Source organism: Chanodichthys erythropterus, chromosome 8 (assembly GCF_024489055.1).
Source record: "Chanodichthys erythropterus isolate Z2021 chromosome 8, ASM2448905v1, whole genome shotgun sequence".
NCBI lineage: Eukaryota > Metazoa > Chordata > Actinopteri > Cypriniformes > Xenocyprididae > Chanodichthys > Chanodichthys erythropterus.
Genome location: NC_090228.1, coordinates 10,563,157 through 10,579,355, shown reverse-complemented (window position 1 = coordinate 10,579,355; position 16,199 = coordinate 10,563,157). Strand labels below are relative to the sequence as shown.

The following is a 16,199-nucleotide window of genomic DNA, read 5'->3' as shown; positions in this document are numbered from 1 at the left end:
AGAAAATGAATTGGCTCTTTTAAGAAGTGACAGATGTATGGGCAGAGGGGGATGATGTGATAGTCTGTCGAAGTTCTGGGTTTACGACCAATGTTGAGGCATCCAAGTCATTTTTGGATATCATTTAAATGCCGCTAAAACCAGCAGAGAATTATGGGCCCATCATCATGGCAGGAATATTGCACATAATGACTGGTCCCCAAAGGCATACGTCTTACAGTCATTTAATGAGATTTTAATGTCCATTAAAAGTATTCACTCATTTAATGACTGAAGCTGTAATTTTATCAGTCAATTGTAATTAGTTCTTAAAATGCAGATGTGCCTACACAATGCATTGTGTTTAAATGAATGCTGTGTGTTGTAACACTTTAATTTGATGGTCCACTTTAGACATTCTACTGACTATAACTTTGCAACTAGACGTCAACTAACTCTCATTAGAGTATTTGTAAACTGTCTACTTAATGTCTGCTAACACTTTATTGTTTGTTTATCAGTCCACTTGACATAACGTGCACTTCAGGTTCTGCAGCAGATTTAAAATTTTAAATAATAAAAAAATATATTTTACTAACCCAGTTCAAACACAGGATATTGTCTTATTTTGGTGAATAAATTGGATTACAGAAGCACAGGATTACCTCTGAACTACGAGCAATGTGATATTCAGGTCAGTGAACAGCTTATAAAAACTGAAGATTTGTCGTGTGCTCATCCATATTCTTTGCAAATGTTTGTTTTGCCAGAAGTTTAATAAAAAAGGATATGCTCTGTCTTGGGTAACCGAGCACCATTGGTACTAGGACTATGGGTGTTTATAAAAACAAGGACATTGGGATTTAGTCTTAGAATCGTATGACACCCAAATATCCATCAGCATGTATTCTAAAGAAATTTTTTTCCAGATGAATCTCTTCAGGTGTCCGTTGGGTATCGGTTTACATGACGAGGTCACAAAATGTGTCTTTGAAAGCAAGTCTGGCTTCTGAGAAGTTTTCACACTTTTTATGAAATGGAGAACTCCACAGCTATGATTGAAGTGTCTAGCAGCATTTGTACTGTATTATTTATGCCAGTCAATCTAAAACAAAGTTATTGCAAACTGTTCTCGAGTAGATGGTGTACTTATGACTCGATGTCCTCTCCCCGTTTGACTGTAAGTACTGAGAAACTTTCCTAGTTGTTGGAGAATCAGGTTTTTATAAATATCACGCAAAAGAACATTTAGAGCATAGTGTTTTGCCACCAGCTGGCCAAGGTCACAATCTTCAAGGGACTGTGGTCTCATTTTTCTCTTCCCACCCCCTTCACCTTTTAAGTTGCCATATCAAGCGAAGAAAAACACATTGCTGAAAATAAAAATAACCGTTGCTTCCCTCTCAGTAGGGAATACAAGTGCTGGAGAGAGATAACATGGTTTATACATGGTGGGGCTGCAAAGTTGGACTGACTAGAACGTTCTAAAACGCTTTTTCGTGATTTGATCTCATTGTATGAATATTGCAGGGGAATCTTTTAGCGTCTGTAATGACATTGAAGAGTTGATGTGCTGAGAGTATAGAGAGGGAGAGAGTGACGAGTTTCAAGAGCAGGGAATGTTGATTGGGCGGAGGGGTCATAAAATATTGAGGCCTGTTTTTTTCCCACTGGAGTGCATATTTTTGGCCAAAGTGAAAGAGTCATGAGAAGATTTCTAGCGATCAAAAACCTGTCTGTTTCTCCTCCCATATCATTCTGGGAATTATCCCATGGTGATGACAGCTCACATCCACTGCATGTTTTTCCCCACTAAGTGCATGTTTTTTTGTGTGTGTGTTTGTGCCTGAGGAAAAAAAGATTGTTAGAAATACAACACTTATGTATTCCATTTGTTATATATTTAACAGTTCATCATTGTTTTTTTTTGTAATTTTAACTACGTTATTAGTTAATATATTTCTAATTCACCTTGTGTGTGTGTGTGTGTGTGTGTGTGTGTGTGTAATGATTTACAAGTTAAACATATGTTAAGTTTTGTATGAGTAAAAATAATTTAATGCCTTTATGGGCCAAAATGGCATAATTCCCCATGTGAACCAGTAAAAAATAATTAAATTATATTTTAATTAGATATTATTTATATTTAGATAATGTATAATGGTATATACAATATACCAAAATATAAAATGGTATATAAAATGCATAAATATATAAATATATTTATAAAATGTATAAATATATAAAATGTATTTAAAAAAGGTATATAAAATATATTAAAACTATTACTACTTATATTAAAACTATTACTATATATTAAAACTTAAACTATTGTTTTGTTTAGAAGTAAAATGCATTACATTATTGTAGCAATAAAGATAATAATAAAAAAGTATTAATAAATTCAGAATTTATTTATACCCAGAATTCCCTGTGTGAAAAAAAAAAAATTGTCTTATTTTTGTTTTTGGTTATGCACATTAATTGTTTTCTTTATTATCAGAATAACATTTTACAGAAAAAATTGAAAGTAAAAGTAAAAATAAAAGCTCAATTGATGTATTAACATTATAAAATAAAATTAAATGACATAGGAGCACTAAAATATAAAGTTAACTAAGTGAGATCCTATAATGTATGTAATGTTGTTGCCATATATAACCCAGCTGTCACAGCTGTAAGGTTTTTTTTTTTTTTTTTTTATACAGTCAAAAACAGGTCAAGCAATCCCCTGTAACTTCATGCCGGATCCTGTTTTTGGACTACATCATTCTCGCTCACCCCTCACTCAACTATATGAAAACCTGCAGCAAAATACTGCAACTACTGTAACTGGCATCATCATGCTGGCTTGTGCGATGTCCTGCGGCGTCATTAGGGACCGTACACATGCAAACATTTGCTCCTCACGCAGTATTTCGGCACTCATCTTAAAAGAAACTTCATCAGACAAGACAATCAACCAAAACAAAGCGTTCCCTTGCTTGAACTCCCTTCAAAATTCCTTAAAAGCATCATGTCACCCATGAACAACATTGTGTCTCTTGACAAAGCATTCAGCTTGTCTCCCATCTGGCAAATATTGCACATCCTCCATTATGCATAAACTCACTAACCACAAAGAGATTTGCAGCAGCCAGAACTCCCTGTGCCAGGTCATTTTAATCATGGCGTTATGAAAACTTCATGAGATTCTGTGTTTCTTTCCCTGTGTTGTTTTGTGCTAACGGCTTCATTCAATATACAACAGGATGCAGGATATTTACCCACCTCTGGGAGACTGACAACACAAATCCCTTTAGATGAAAGTCAAGAGTACAACCTGCTCAAAATAGCTTCTGTTGCATGTTTGTGTGAAGTGTTGGAGAATGTTACTTTTAAAAGTACATTAAATATTGTGTTACTTATTATACAAGTAATGTTACAGTATGTGTTATTATTAAGGTTTATTAAAATGCACATTAAGTTACTTTTGTGACTTTTTAGTTAACTATCAAGATGAATCACTTGAACAATAAACAAATTACTCATTTTAAATCTGAAACTGAAATCTTACACAGGTCTTTATGAAGGAGTCATTGAATCATTCACTCTACCGTTTCATTAAAAAATACTGATCTATTCAGAAGTGAGTCAGACAACTGCCTTTATGAGTGAGTCATTTAATCATTTACTCAACTCATTCAACAACACGAATTCATTCAGGCACAAATAGTTGTGGTCTTTATGAGCGAGTCGTTGAATCATTTACTCATTAATTACTCATTCATATTCATTCCGAATTTAATCAGATGACTTCTTTTATGAGTGAGTCATTGAACCATTTATTCAGTTATATCATTCAAGAACATTGATTTATTCAGGAACGAATCAGAGGACTATCTTTATATATTTTTTAATATTTAATATTTTTACAATTTTACTCAAACAATCCATTCAACAATGTTTCATTCAGGAATGAAACAAATCTTAGTGAGTCAGTGAATTTACTCAATAAAATAATTCAAAAAAGATTGATTCATTAAGGAATGAATCAGGGGACTCTTTATGAGTGAGTCACTGAACCATTTACTCCACAGGAATGAAAATATAGCTTTCTTTAATGAGTGAATTATTAAAATATTCATTCAGAAATGCCACTCCTGAGTGGTTCTGCTGTGGTGGGTCAAATGTAGACATTGTAACTGACAGTACTGTGTCTATTTTAACTTATTGTTTATTGATCTGTTATATAAAAGCAACATCATACAAACAATATAGCTTAAATATACTGACACACTACAAGACAAATGGCTAGGGATGGCTCAAAAACAAATAGTAACAGATATGAGACGTTAATTAAAACCAGTTCAGAAACACAATATACTGTGGTCCCAATGTGTGAACCCTTTATCTCAGACAGATAGCTGCTTGTCTGTCTTTATTCACCTGTGGCTGAGCTCAATATCCCATCTGTTGCTGCCTATTCTTCAGTTCAAACAAAAGCCTTGGCTGCGGTGCTGTGCAGTAATTTGATTAGGGTTATTGAATGAACATTAGATGGCCAGGGCTCCAGCCAATACACGCTGCTGAACTCACCTGTGGGCGCAAGGCTTGTTGCAATTTGAAAAAGATCCAACACAAAAACAGCAGTTTTAATTGCTTCAGGGGTTGTTTGATCTGCCTCTCAGACAATAATAATGTCATAACACTTAGCTCTCAAAGCCTCTTGGTCCCATTGCAGATGTTTTTTGTCTAGCTTTGGCTCGTTCACATTTATTTATTTTGAATTTTCTGATCTTTGCCCCTCAGGTGTATTGAGCCTGCCGGACAGTCTGAACCTGCACCGTGACCAGCAGCGAGCAGGGAAAACCGGAGAGAGCCATACCTACAGCCAGGCTGAACTCCGCACTATTGAGCAGTCCCTCCTGGCGACCCGCGTGGGGAGCATCGCAGAGCTCAGTAAGTACTCATGCCTCAAAAATGTCTGTTGATGTATTTTTATCGAAACAGGAAGTTTACTAAAATACGGTTACATTATTTAACCCTTAAACGCATACCTCGGGTCTTATCGACCAAGGATATCATTCACTAGCCTCCCCCTCATTCATTTTTTTTAAGTTAGACATCAACTTTTTTAGTATTCCTCAATCTATTCATTATCAATAATATAAAATATATATACATCGATCAGGCATAACATTATGAGCACTGACAGGTGAAGTGAATAAACACTGATTTTCTCTTCATAACGGCACCTGTTAGTGAGTAGGATATATTGAACATTTTGTCTTCAAAGTTGATGTGTTAGAAGCAGAAAAAATGGGCAAGCATAAGGATTTGAGTGAGTTTGACAAGGGCCAGATTGTGATGGCTAGACGACAGACGGTCAGAGCATCTCCAAAACCGCAACTCTTGTGGGGTGATCCCGGTCTGCAGTGGTCAGTGTCTATCAAAAGTGGTCCAAGAAAGGAACAGTGGTGAACCGGCGACAGGGTCATGAGCGGCCAAGGCTCAATGAAGCACGTGGGGAGCGAAGGCTGGCCCGTGTGGTCCGATCCAACAGACAAACTACTGTAGCTCAAATTGCTCAAGAAGGTTCTGATAGAAAGGTGTCAGTAGATGTGCATCACCATATCAGTTTGAGCCCAAGTCCGATAATGAAAGTCAAGAAGAGCAAGCTGTTCGAACCACCTTGTGCAGGATGTTTCACAGTAGTAAATCTTTATTTTATACCTCTGTTACATTTCAAATCTGATGTTATTTATCTGTGTGTCATTTATAAGATCTCACCTGCATCGTACTTCATGGTTCGGAAAGAAGTTGCTAGAAAAATGGTGAGAACATAACAAAAGGTTGAGGTTGTATATGTCTGAGGAATAGTGATAGACATACATTTTAAGCACTGTTTCCCTAAGATTGCCTGCCTTGGGAAGGCTGAAAAAAGGGGCTTTAGATTTAAAACAGTGTCTTTTGGACATGGTGACAACACACTACTAATGCAACTCAACCAGGCTTCGTCCCTTTTATTATGACATGTACGTTCCCATAAGAGAACTCAAGACTACAATCGAGGCAGTTCAGAAACAGTGCTTACTGATATAGAGAATAACTCCCTTTGGAGTTGGTTGCAGGTGGTATTAGGGGGAGAGACATTCTCATTCTAGAGAGCAAAAATCTTTGTAAGATGAATCCTCAGTGTTTTTGATCTATTTTCTGGGAAGAGAAAGAGTGTACATTTTTAATCTGCTAAAAGTGAGCATTGAGTCAACGTTTAAATCTAGTCAAAATATCTGTCCCACGCAATAAGAATTTTAGCAACGACCCTGGTTTAGTGTCCATTCTGTGTCAAGTCCCTGAGCAGTTTGACATCTGGATGATCCACTGAATTAGCTGTTTTTAGTCACTTGTGTGGGTGTATGAGCCCAGTGGTCAGCAACTGGAAGGCCCTGCCCTATCTGAGCAGGGTGTGTCTCTTTATAGTGTCCACCGGATGTCAGACTGAATAACAGCTCTGTGCATATTTGTCTTGGTGATCGTCTGTGTGTGGCAGTGGATTTCAGAGCTTATCCATACTACAGGACTCAAGTCATGGTCATTTTATAATCATAGCGAACACACACAACACCCAAAAAGTCAAGATGCAAAAGAGCACACAATCATCTACACTAATTATGTTTGCTCAAGTGTGCCTGCCAGAAGAATACATATGACCCCTCTGTGGAGGGGAAACTCGATGTGTGCAGAGGGACTTGAGTAAATTACAGAGAGCCAGTGACCCTTCTGTCATTCTAATCAACATTGCATTCTGCTTGTAAACAGACACATCAGATTTAGCAATGTGAAACAACAGAGCTTGCTTGTTTTGTTTATTAAATTCATTTTGATTGGGTGAGGCTCACAAAAAACGTCAACAATATTTCTGTCATGTATATATATATATATATAAAACTAAAAAACTAAAAAAAAAGTAGAATTAAGCACAGCTGTCTCATCAGTCAATCAATCAACATTTTTAAAGGTCCCGTTTTTCGTGGTTTTTTGAAGGTTTGATTGTGTTTATAGTGTGCAATATAACATGTGTTCATGTTTCGCGTGTAAAAAAACCCAGTATTTTTCACATAATTTACTTATCTGTATACCGCTGTTTCCACTGTCATAAAAACGGGCTGATGACTTCCTTGTTCTATGAAGTCCCTCCTTCAGAAATACTGTAGGAGTTCTGATTGTGCCAGCGGTTCGTTCCTGTGTTGTGATTCGACAGCTCTGAGCGCACCGTGCCCGGAAAAGTCACGCCTCTTACCATAACGTGGAGATCACAGTCTATGGTGGAGATGCATGCGCTCAGTGTTATTGTAAACATGTCTTTAATTTTACCCTATCAATTTGAGCCGGAATCAGACCCGGTGATTGGACTGCGGGTTGAAAATAACAGCGTTTCGGCGACATGGCGACAAACACACTCTACAAACGCAACTCTTGTGTGTTCCTGTGGGCGGAGGTTAGTCAAAAAACTGTTTTAGTGACGTCATTAAAGAAGGAAGTAGAGGGATGTAGTCCAAACTGGCCGTTCGATGTAGGCGACTTCTGTTAAATAAAATATCTCGCTTGGCATTGAACTTTGAGCTTTAAAATTTTACAGATTTTATTTATACTTTTATTTATACTCTTTATACATTACACACTAACTAAAGTTTGAAACATGGGATCATGAAGAATGGGACCTTTAATAAATTATATATTTAAATATATTATATACATTATTTTATATATAATTTATTTATTTATAAAATCATTGTTGTAAATCATTTATCATGGCAGTATTTGTTGTACTGGCTTTGTTCTGATTAGAATTCAAAATCATTGTGTTGCTGTATTTTTTGTGAAGGGTTTTTTTTTTTTTTTGTAGCACTCAATAGTCATTAATATTGAATACTAAACAGACCTAGACAGGCAAAACAAATTAGGTAGGTTATTTAAGATGCTGCAGGGTATTTGTGTTATTGCATGTGTGAAGTATTAGCACAGATGTGAAGATGCTTTCATAATGCAGCATTGGTGATGTAACCATGCAGAACCTTAGCTATTTCACCAACAGATGAGGCATAATAATCAGACGTAACTGACTTTTTCCTCCTTTCCAGCTTTGTGTGCACAATGCACAATAAGCATTTATATATTGATTGCAAACCCTTTAAAAGTCACCTAATTGACAGTTTACTAATTATGGCATATTTTCACACTGTATACGAAAATAAAAAAGTCTGAATTATGCAATAGCTTTTTTATTGATGAAAAGTTCAAATGCATATTCATTTCCCATTGAATCATTTCAGGTTTGGCTATGTGAAATATTGTTTCTGTCTACTGTAATTATCTCTCAGTGTCCATATCACAGACCTATAACTATCATTGTGATGCAATGCAAAACAGTACTTGTTAGAATGTGTCCATTTTTTATGAGCATCCTGGCGTCTGTCTGTGTGAAACCACATATGCCGCTGAGGTTAAATTAACTAGGAAACATAATACTTTGTGGGCAGTTAACAATGAGGCCCAACCATTACAGACTTTACTGTCCTGATGGCTAGTTATGTTATTGTTCATATGTTCTTAAAAAGTTTTGAAAAGTCAATTTATAAAAAAACTGTGTAATTTTGTGTGTGTATGTATGTATGTATATAAAGAAATGCCTTTGCCATAGTGATCTCTAGTGTACCACTGACAATCTAAGTTAACAAGTACATACTTTTTTGATAGTAAATGTCTCTAGAGTTCACCTTCGCTTTCCAGCCCCTGGCAAAAATCATCCATGGGATTTTACCCTAGTTATTTCTCTCAAAGAATGTTAAGGATTCTTTTTTGTTTATATCCTAGTGCAAAATTGTGAGAAGAAGCTCCTTTTACAATATGCCCATAATTCAGACATCTGTCTCTCCACACACTCCAAGAATCCCCTTAAGAGTTCGGCCTGCACTGTGCTTTCTCATTGGTTAACTAAATTATTCCCAGCTTAATTTCATTGCTAAAATCTAAAAATAAAATAAACTATGCAAATGGAATTCAAGGGACAGTCATATTCATCCATCTGTCTGTCCATCAGTCTGTACATCCATTTGTTTGTTCGTTCATTTATTCTTACCTTATCTTTGAAAAATCCCCAATATATGCTATTCTGGAACTAAAAAAATCCAGAATTAACTGCTGCTTTCAATATGTGGGCTGAAATAAAATGAAGCACATGGAATTTATGAGTTTCCTTTACCAGAGGCCTTTATATGGAAAGTTAGCAATTAAGGAATATTAATCAAACCACAATCTTGACAAATCAAAGAGAAAACCCCTCACTGCTCTGGGTAGGATAACTTAAGTAGCTTTAATAAGTCTATATCGATATAGTAACACAAAGTTCTAAAAAACGTAATGTCTAATTTTAATAACAGCCCTCTGCTCAATCAGAATAATGTCTAATAGTCATTCAGTAGACTGAAGACTTTTTCAAAGCTTTTTTTACCCATAATATTTTTCCTTCTGTGTAATTAAAAGAAGGATTCCACTGTTTTAAGATGTGATCTTAATATGCAAGAAATTAAAACTGGGCTGGGCTTTGACTGATTTGTCATCATGGAAATTAAATTGCATGACAAGTTTGTTGGTTTTTTCTTCTAATTAAATCTAAATTATAGCTGTTATATATAGATGAAATTTTTCCTTTTTATCTAGCTAACACTTAAATGTCACAGCAGTACTGATGATAATGACGTCCAGTGTCAGCGAGAGAAGTGAAATCAGCTCTATTTTGCTTGTAAATGAAGATGGTCCACTTAAAACCTTTTCCCCTCTCTGATATTTCCTGATGGGTCTGAGCCATACAGAAACACACCAAGAACCACTTCAGCATCAGAGCAGCTGCAAAATGCTTAGGAAGTTTGGGTAATTCACACTACACCAATAGACAGCGGCCAGTAGCAACGGACACATTTGTTAGGTTTTGTTGGATCAGTGTGTTACATTGGTGTTGGTCAGTGCTTGTTTTCAGCATGTTCATTGGTGTGAGGACCCTATTGGAATTGCTCAGCCAATTATTCTTCTTCTCCAAAATGAATCGCATTTTGAGGGCCTAAACGTTCTCAAAAACTCATGAAACTTTGCACACGCATCAGATGTGGTGAAAATTTACATCTGATATAGGTTTCAGAATTAGGTGTGGCAAAATGGCTTGATAGCGCCACCTACAAAATTTCAATTAAGTGCCCTTCGTGCTACGTTTCACGTACAGTTATGAAACTCGGTAGACAGATGTAACAGCCCAATACCTACAAAAAAGCCCCCGGGTGCAAAGTTTGTAAACCCAACAGGAAGTGAGATATTTTGAATTTTCTCTACAAAATTTTGGCAGTTTTTGCCATTTCCACATGTTGTACTTTAACGAACTCCTCCTAGAGCTTTAATCAGATCAACATCATATTTGGTCAGTCTAATCTAAAGGCCTTTGAGACGTTAAATTGCGAAGATCTAGAGTTTTCACTGAAGGGCGTGTCCGTGGCACCCTGACAAAGTTTGATGTTTCGCCATGAAACAGGAAGTTGTTGTAACTCGGGCATACAATGTCTTATCTGCCCCAAACTTCACATGTTTTATTAGAGTCCTGACCTGAAGACATCTATATGACAATATTCAGTTACAGTCATAGCGCCACATTCATGTTTGACACGCGATCCGAATCATGATTCGACACACTGATTCATTTATGATCCGATGCTTCCTGAAGCAGTGTTTTGAAATCGGCCATCACTAAATAAGTCGTTATTTTGTTTTTTTGGCGCACCAAAAATATTCTTGTCGCTTTATAATATTAATATTGAACCACTGTGCTCACATGAACTGATTTAAATTTGTTTTTAGTACATTAATGGATCTTGAGAGAGGAAATGTCATTGTTGGCTATGTAGGATTTCAACTATAATATCTTAATTTGTGTTCCGAAGATCAACGAAGGTCTTATGGGTGTAGAACGGCATGAGGGTGAGTAATTAATGACATTATTTTCATTTTTGGGTGAACTAACCCTTTAAGCACATAGAGTTCAGAATGAACTCAGAATGTAGAAAACAAATGTGCAGTTAGCTCTCAAATGGACGCTCAAACTCATTCTCCTTTAGATCGCTGTGTCCTTTAAACCTGACATGTCTATCATTTCTTCATCACTTATTTCTACCTGCTGAGCTACATAATTTCTTCTCTGAGTCCTTGACAGCAGACTAAAACACGGCTATTTGGTAAACACACACTCGCATACACAAACTTACATGTACATTTAGACGTAAACCGCTCCTGCCAAATTGATCATCTCTCTGAAAGCCTTCGGTCTAGAGCGTTCATGCCCTGAACTTTACTTTATCCTCATTGAACCATTTGTCAGTGACCTAAATGATCAAAAAACACAAAGAGAAAATGCCTTCTGGATGCTTTGCTTTAGAAAACAGACCGAAGAACAGAAATAATGAGAAATGTCTCATCCTTTTTACAAGCACAAAAATAGCTTAGCTATGAGTTTGAAGTACCCAACACTATATTTCTAAAATCAAGCCACTGAAAACAACTTTAAAGAAATAAAATTTGTATTAATGTCATTCGGAGTAACCCATATAAAGGGACCATTTTGGGTCAAGTCATGCAGTCAATATCATGTGACAGGATGTGACATCATTCAGACACCTGCAAAGGACCACATGGTTGTAAAACAAAGTAACTAACTCTCTCTTAACTATTTGAAAAATTCATGTTTTCACTTGCTCATATGCATGTCCCGAAACATCAGGTCATTCAGTACAACTGTTATAAAACATGGAAAATGTTGGAATATTTTAAAAACTTGAAATAAATATAAAATGTTTGATTGTCCTTTTGCTAGTTAGCTTGCTAACTAGCTAGATATCAGCCTGTTATTGTTTGAAAATATCGTCATTTGGTATAACCAAAATGTGTCATTCGGTAAAACCGAAATTTTGGTTAAACCGAATGGCTTTTTTGGTGACACATCTTGTAAAAAATGATAAAAGCAGTGTTAATTGGTTATTAAAATGTCATAATCTCATTGTTAACACTTAAAGGCCCACTGCAGTGTCTTGGAACGCGCAGCATTATTCGATGTGTTGACGTGATTTCAACTGAAACAGGAAGACGGGGCGATATATCGAACAGCCCCGCCCCTTTTTTAAAATAGCCAATAGCGTTTTGTTTATATCACAGCTCGGCCAGAGCCATTAAACTCAGTAAAACCTCCGTTTGCTTTTAATATCTAACCATTTATCATCCTAATCTCCTCTATATCACTTTAAAATAATAGCATTCTGTGCAGAATTTTAATGGGTTTGATACCTTTCGTGGTCCGAGCCGACTCACAGATATGATCCGCTCTGTGCTTTCGTGTCCCTCGTGTCCCTGGGCCAGAGCAGACTGTGTTATACTATGTTATGTCAATGTAACATATATTCACACTGTCTGAATCGTTCCCTATTCTCTGTATAGTGCACTATGTGCCATTCACCATGTAGAAACTAGTAAATGTGTGAACAAACGACCGATTCAGTCGCAACTTCAGTGTCTGTTGATAGTGTAGGAGGAGGCGGGACTTCAGATTCTAGAGAGCATTTGATTGGACAGAAGATTTGATGAGAAGCTGAAGTGCGATGGGATGTCATGAAAATCCGTGATCCATTTTAGCGGAAGTGAGAGACTTTAAGTTTTGACTGCTTATATCTCCTAAAAGCGAATTTTGTCATTGTTTTGGAACACACCAGCATATTCATAACAAGAAGGCTAACATATTTATGCTGAAAGCTAAAAAACTAAAATTTTGATTTCAGGGGGACTTTAATAAAACTTCAAAATTAATTATAAATCCATTGTTTGTTTGTTTTTTTTTACACTTTTCTCAAAATTTATTTGACTCACATTTTTTGTCAAATCAAATGCTCTCTAGGATGAAAATGTCCCTCCCCTGAATACTGTCTGCAACCAGCTAGAAAGTAAATTATAGTTCATGGTTGTGATCTTACTAAAATATATAGATTATTTAATTAAAAAGGGGGAATGAGCATCTATATGTCCTGCAGATATGTCCTGCCTCAACTTAAAACCTGTGTTCGCCAAGCCATTTCTTGGGGTTTTCAATAATTGAGCTTTATTAGAAGATGGTAATAAAAATGTGATATCTTGCATTTTCAGTTTTATTCCATTGACTGCTATAAATATATATTTAATGAAAGCCTTAAAGTATATCTATGCCAAAGGCCCTTTAAACTCATTCAAATGGCACATATCCGCCAAGAAACGGAAGGATCATTTTACAGCTGATTGGTAGAAGATTTGTTATTGCATTCCAGAACTGTACTAGTAAAACTTTCTGTTTTAAGAAGACAACCCTCTCTTTTCAACTCTGATGTTGACCAGACAGACAAGGGCAAGAAAGTCATTATTTTTTATCTGTGCAAACTGCAGCAGATACTCTTTCTGTGGCAGCAATCACCTTTCAATAATCATAATTAAAAGGGCATTGTAATTTAACAATGGCTTGAAGAATTTGTTGTAATTAGTTCACCTTATTAGCCTGCACCTTATACAGAGTATTGTGTGGGATGATACGTGCAGATGATTCAAGTGCATTATTCCACCGCTGTAAGGCTTAATGTAAACCTCCTGACAGTTAAAGTTGAAAACCCTCATTTTGTACAAGATAACTTAAACTCGCCAATATGACAATTGTGTAATTAACATAGCATGCATCAGCAATACCACAGAACAGCTGCTAATTTAGTATAATTGCCTGTAATAGTGAAATTAATAAATGCTAGGTTAATTAACACTTTTGGAAAACAGGCCTTATTAAATATAAAATTCCAATGCTAACACTTGTCCTAACCAGGTGTGACTTGTTAAAGCAACAAGTGTTTTGTTTTGTTTTTTCCTTTCATTTTTCCATGTAAATCTGAGTTTCTATCCTAATCAGCCAAATTTTTTTGATAATTTTTCTACACTGGTCCATAAGTGTCCATTTTGCAATCACAGCCAAGCAGAAGATATTTAAAAGGTTTCTTCGCACAGCAGTTTTGTGGTCATTGTGGACAGGCAAGCTTGTCACTGGATCAGCATGTGGGAAATCACATTCTTGAGATTTATGCTTAAAGTTCATTTTGATGACAATATGCAGTAAAGTATCTAATATGCGTTTACCATATGTCTGAATATCGATAATATAAATGTGCACTTGAGCTGTGCTCCCTTCTAGAAAATGAGGTGAGAGCCTTCAAAAATTTATGGAGGCAAAAAGTCTTGTGCTGCCTCAATGGAAAAATATCCCATGAGCTGTGCAAAAGATTGCATAGCAAGGTGCCTTTATTTCACGGTCAAAGGAAAACCCGGTAATTATACTGAGAGGGAGTAATTATAAAGGCTCCGGCACTATTTCCTGCTGCTTTTGGTAGTTAATACTGAGACACCTCCATTTGTCACGTTCGACAATCTCTTATGTAGAAATACAGCTAAGACTTGCCTTAGATCTAAGGGGAAGTTGTCAACATGATAGAAATAGTTTTTCAATACAGAAATTACATTAAAAGTGTGTGGTTTAGTGTTTGCTTAAAGGGGTCATTGATTATGATTTCACTTTTTTAACTTTAGTTAGTGTGTAATGTTGCTGTTTGAGCATAAACAACATCTGCAAAAAGGACTACAACAAACGGCTTGTAGGGACTACAACGAAAATTTACATACATTTTAACAAACACCAGTACTGACAATTGTCATTTTGGCTGCGTGAGATTCTCCCGCTTTGTTGTTGTTGAGTGAAGTGTGAGCTGTTAAAGCTCCGCCCTCTTCTGGAAAGGGGGCCTGGAGCAGCAGCTCATTTGCATTTAAAGGGACACACTTAAAAACTGTGTGTTTTTGCTCACACTTAAATAGGGGAAAATTTGACCAGCACTAATATATGATCTGTGGGGTATTTTGAGCTGAAACTTCACAGACTCATTCTGGGAACACCAGAGACTTATATTACGTCTTGTGAAAGTGACATTATAGGTCCCATAATATGCTTAAAGGGATAGACATTTACATGTATTCATTTAGCAGACACTTTTTAACATTTTAACATAGTGTAAATGAAGAACTCCTCTGAGCGTCTCATAGAGGTTTGTTGTATAAACTTTGCTAATGAGCATCCTCTTCAGTCCTACTGATGCTGAGACCCAGGTCATATGAATACTTTAATCTTGTCTCTCAGCACACGGCAGTGTTGATGAATACACGTCTTGCATTATTTCCCATCTCCAAAGATCAGTTCAGGTTTTATGCGATGAGTTGTTTTATATCCAAAATCTCAACACATTTCATCATAAAATGTGATTTTGGGACATAAAGGTAAGCTAGGCTGCCACTCACTAATCCTGCTCTGGCTCCTCTGAAACCACTGCAAAGGTTTCCCTGTGGGAAAGGTACCATCATCTATGCATAAAACATGAGAACAGCTTAGAAAGCAACACCCCTGGCAGACAGAATCAGGGTTTAGGATTGATTTAGGATAAACAAAAATTGACTTGAATCCATGTTACACTTTGTGGTTACTGTATTTTGCATGTCTGTGTTTATATATGTGATTGAATGTAAATAATTAAAGATTATACAACAGTTTGTTCTGGTCCAAGAATTGAATTTACAGTCCAACTGTGCTGGGACTTTTCACCGTTTGTGTCGCTCTGCTTTTCTGTCTTTGTGCCTTCCAGACAGACTGTCAGTCTGTGCATCTGTGCACTTGTTTTCAGTGACTCTTTCTTTAAATTAAATCAATTTGCCAGTAGGTAGTAGATGACTGTAAGTCATTAGTGAATCAATGATTTATTCACTCAACCAATTATTTCAAATGTGCTGATTCATTCAGGAACAGAACAAGTGCAGACTTTATGAATAAATAATGAATTACACTTAACATATTTGTTAAAAACGCTAATTCATTCAGGAATGAAACAAGAGATGAATGAGTCATTGAGTCATTCAATTAATAAGCCATGCAGTCATTCACTTAATTTGTTGAAAAACACTGATTCATTCAGGAACGAAACAAGTGACTATGAATGAGTCATTGAATCGTTCACCTAATCAAATTATTGAAAAAAGTGGATTAATTCAGGAACTAAACAAGTGACCATTATTATAATTGAGTCATTGAATAAATCACTTAAATA

At 36.2% G+C, this 16,199-nt stretch overlaps 1 protein-coding gene across 2 annotated transcripts in view; it reads left to right on the top strand.

The window, feature by feature from the left end:
• Positions 1-16,199, top strand: part of btbd11a (BTB (POZ) domain containing 11a) — a 148,085-nt gene that overhangs the window by 88,568 nt on the left and 43,318 nt on the right. For both annotated transcript variants that reach the window (XM_067390962.1, XM_067390961.1), the window contains exon 2: positions 4,771-4,920. In XM_067390962.1, coding sequence (XP_067247063.1) covers positions 4,771-4,920 — 150 coding nt within the window. The remainder of the gene's footprint in view (positions 1-4,770; positions 4,921-16,199) is intronic.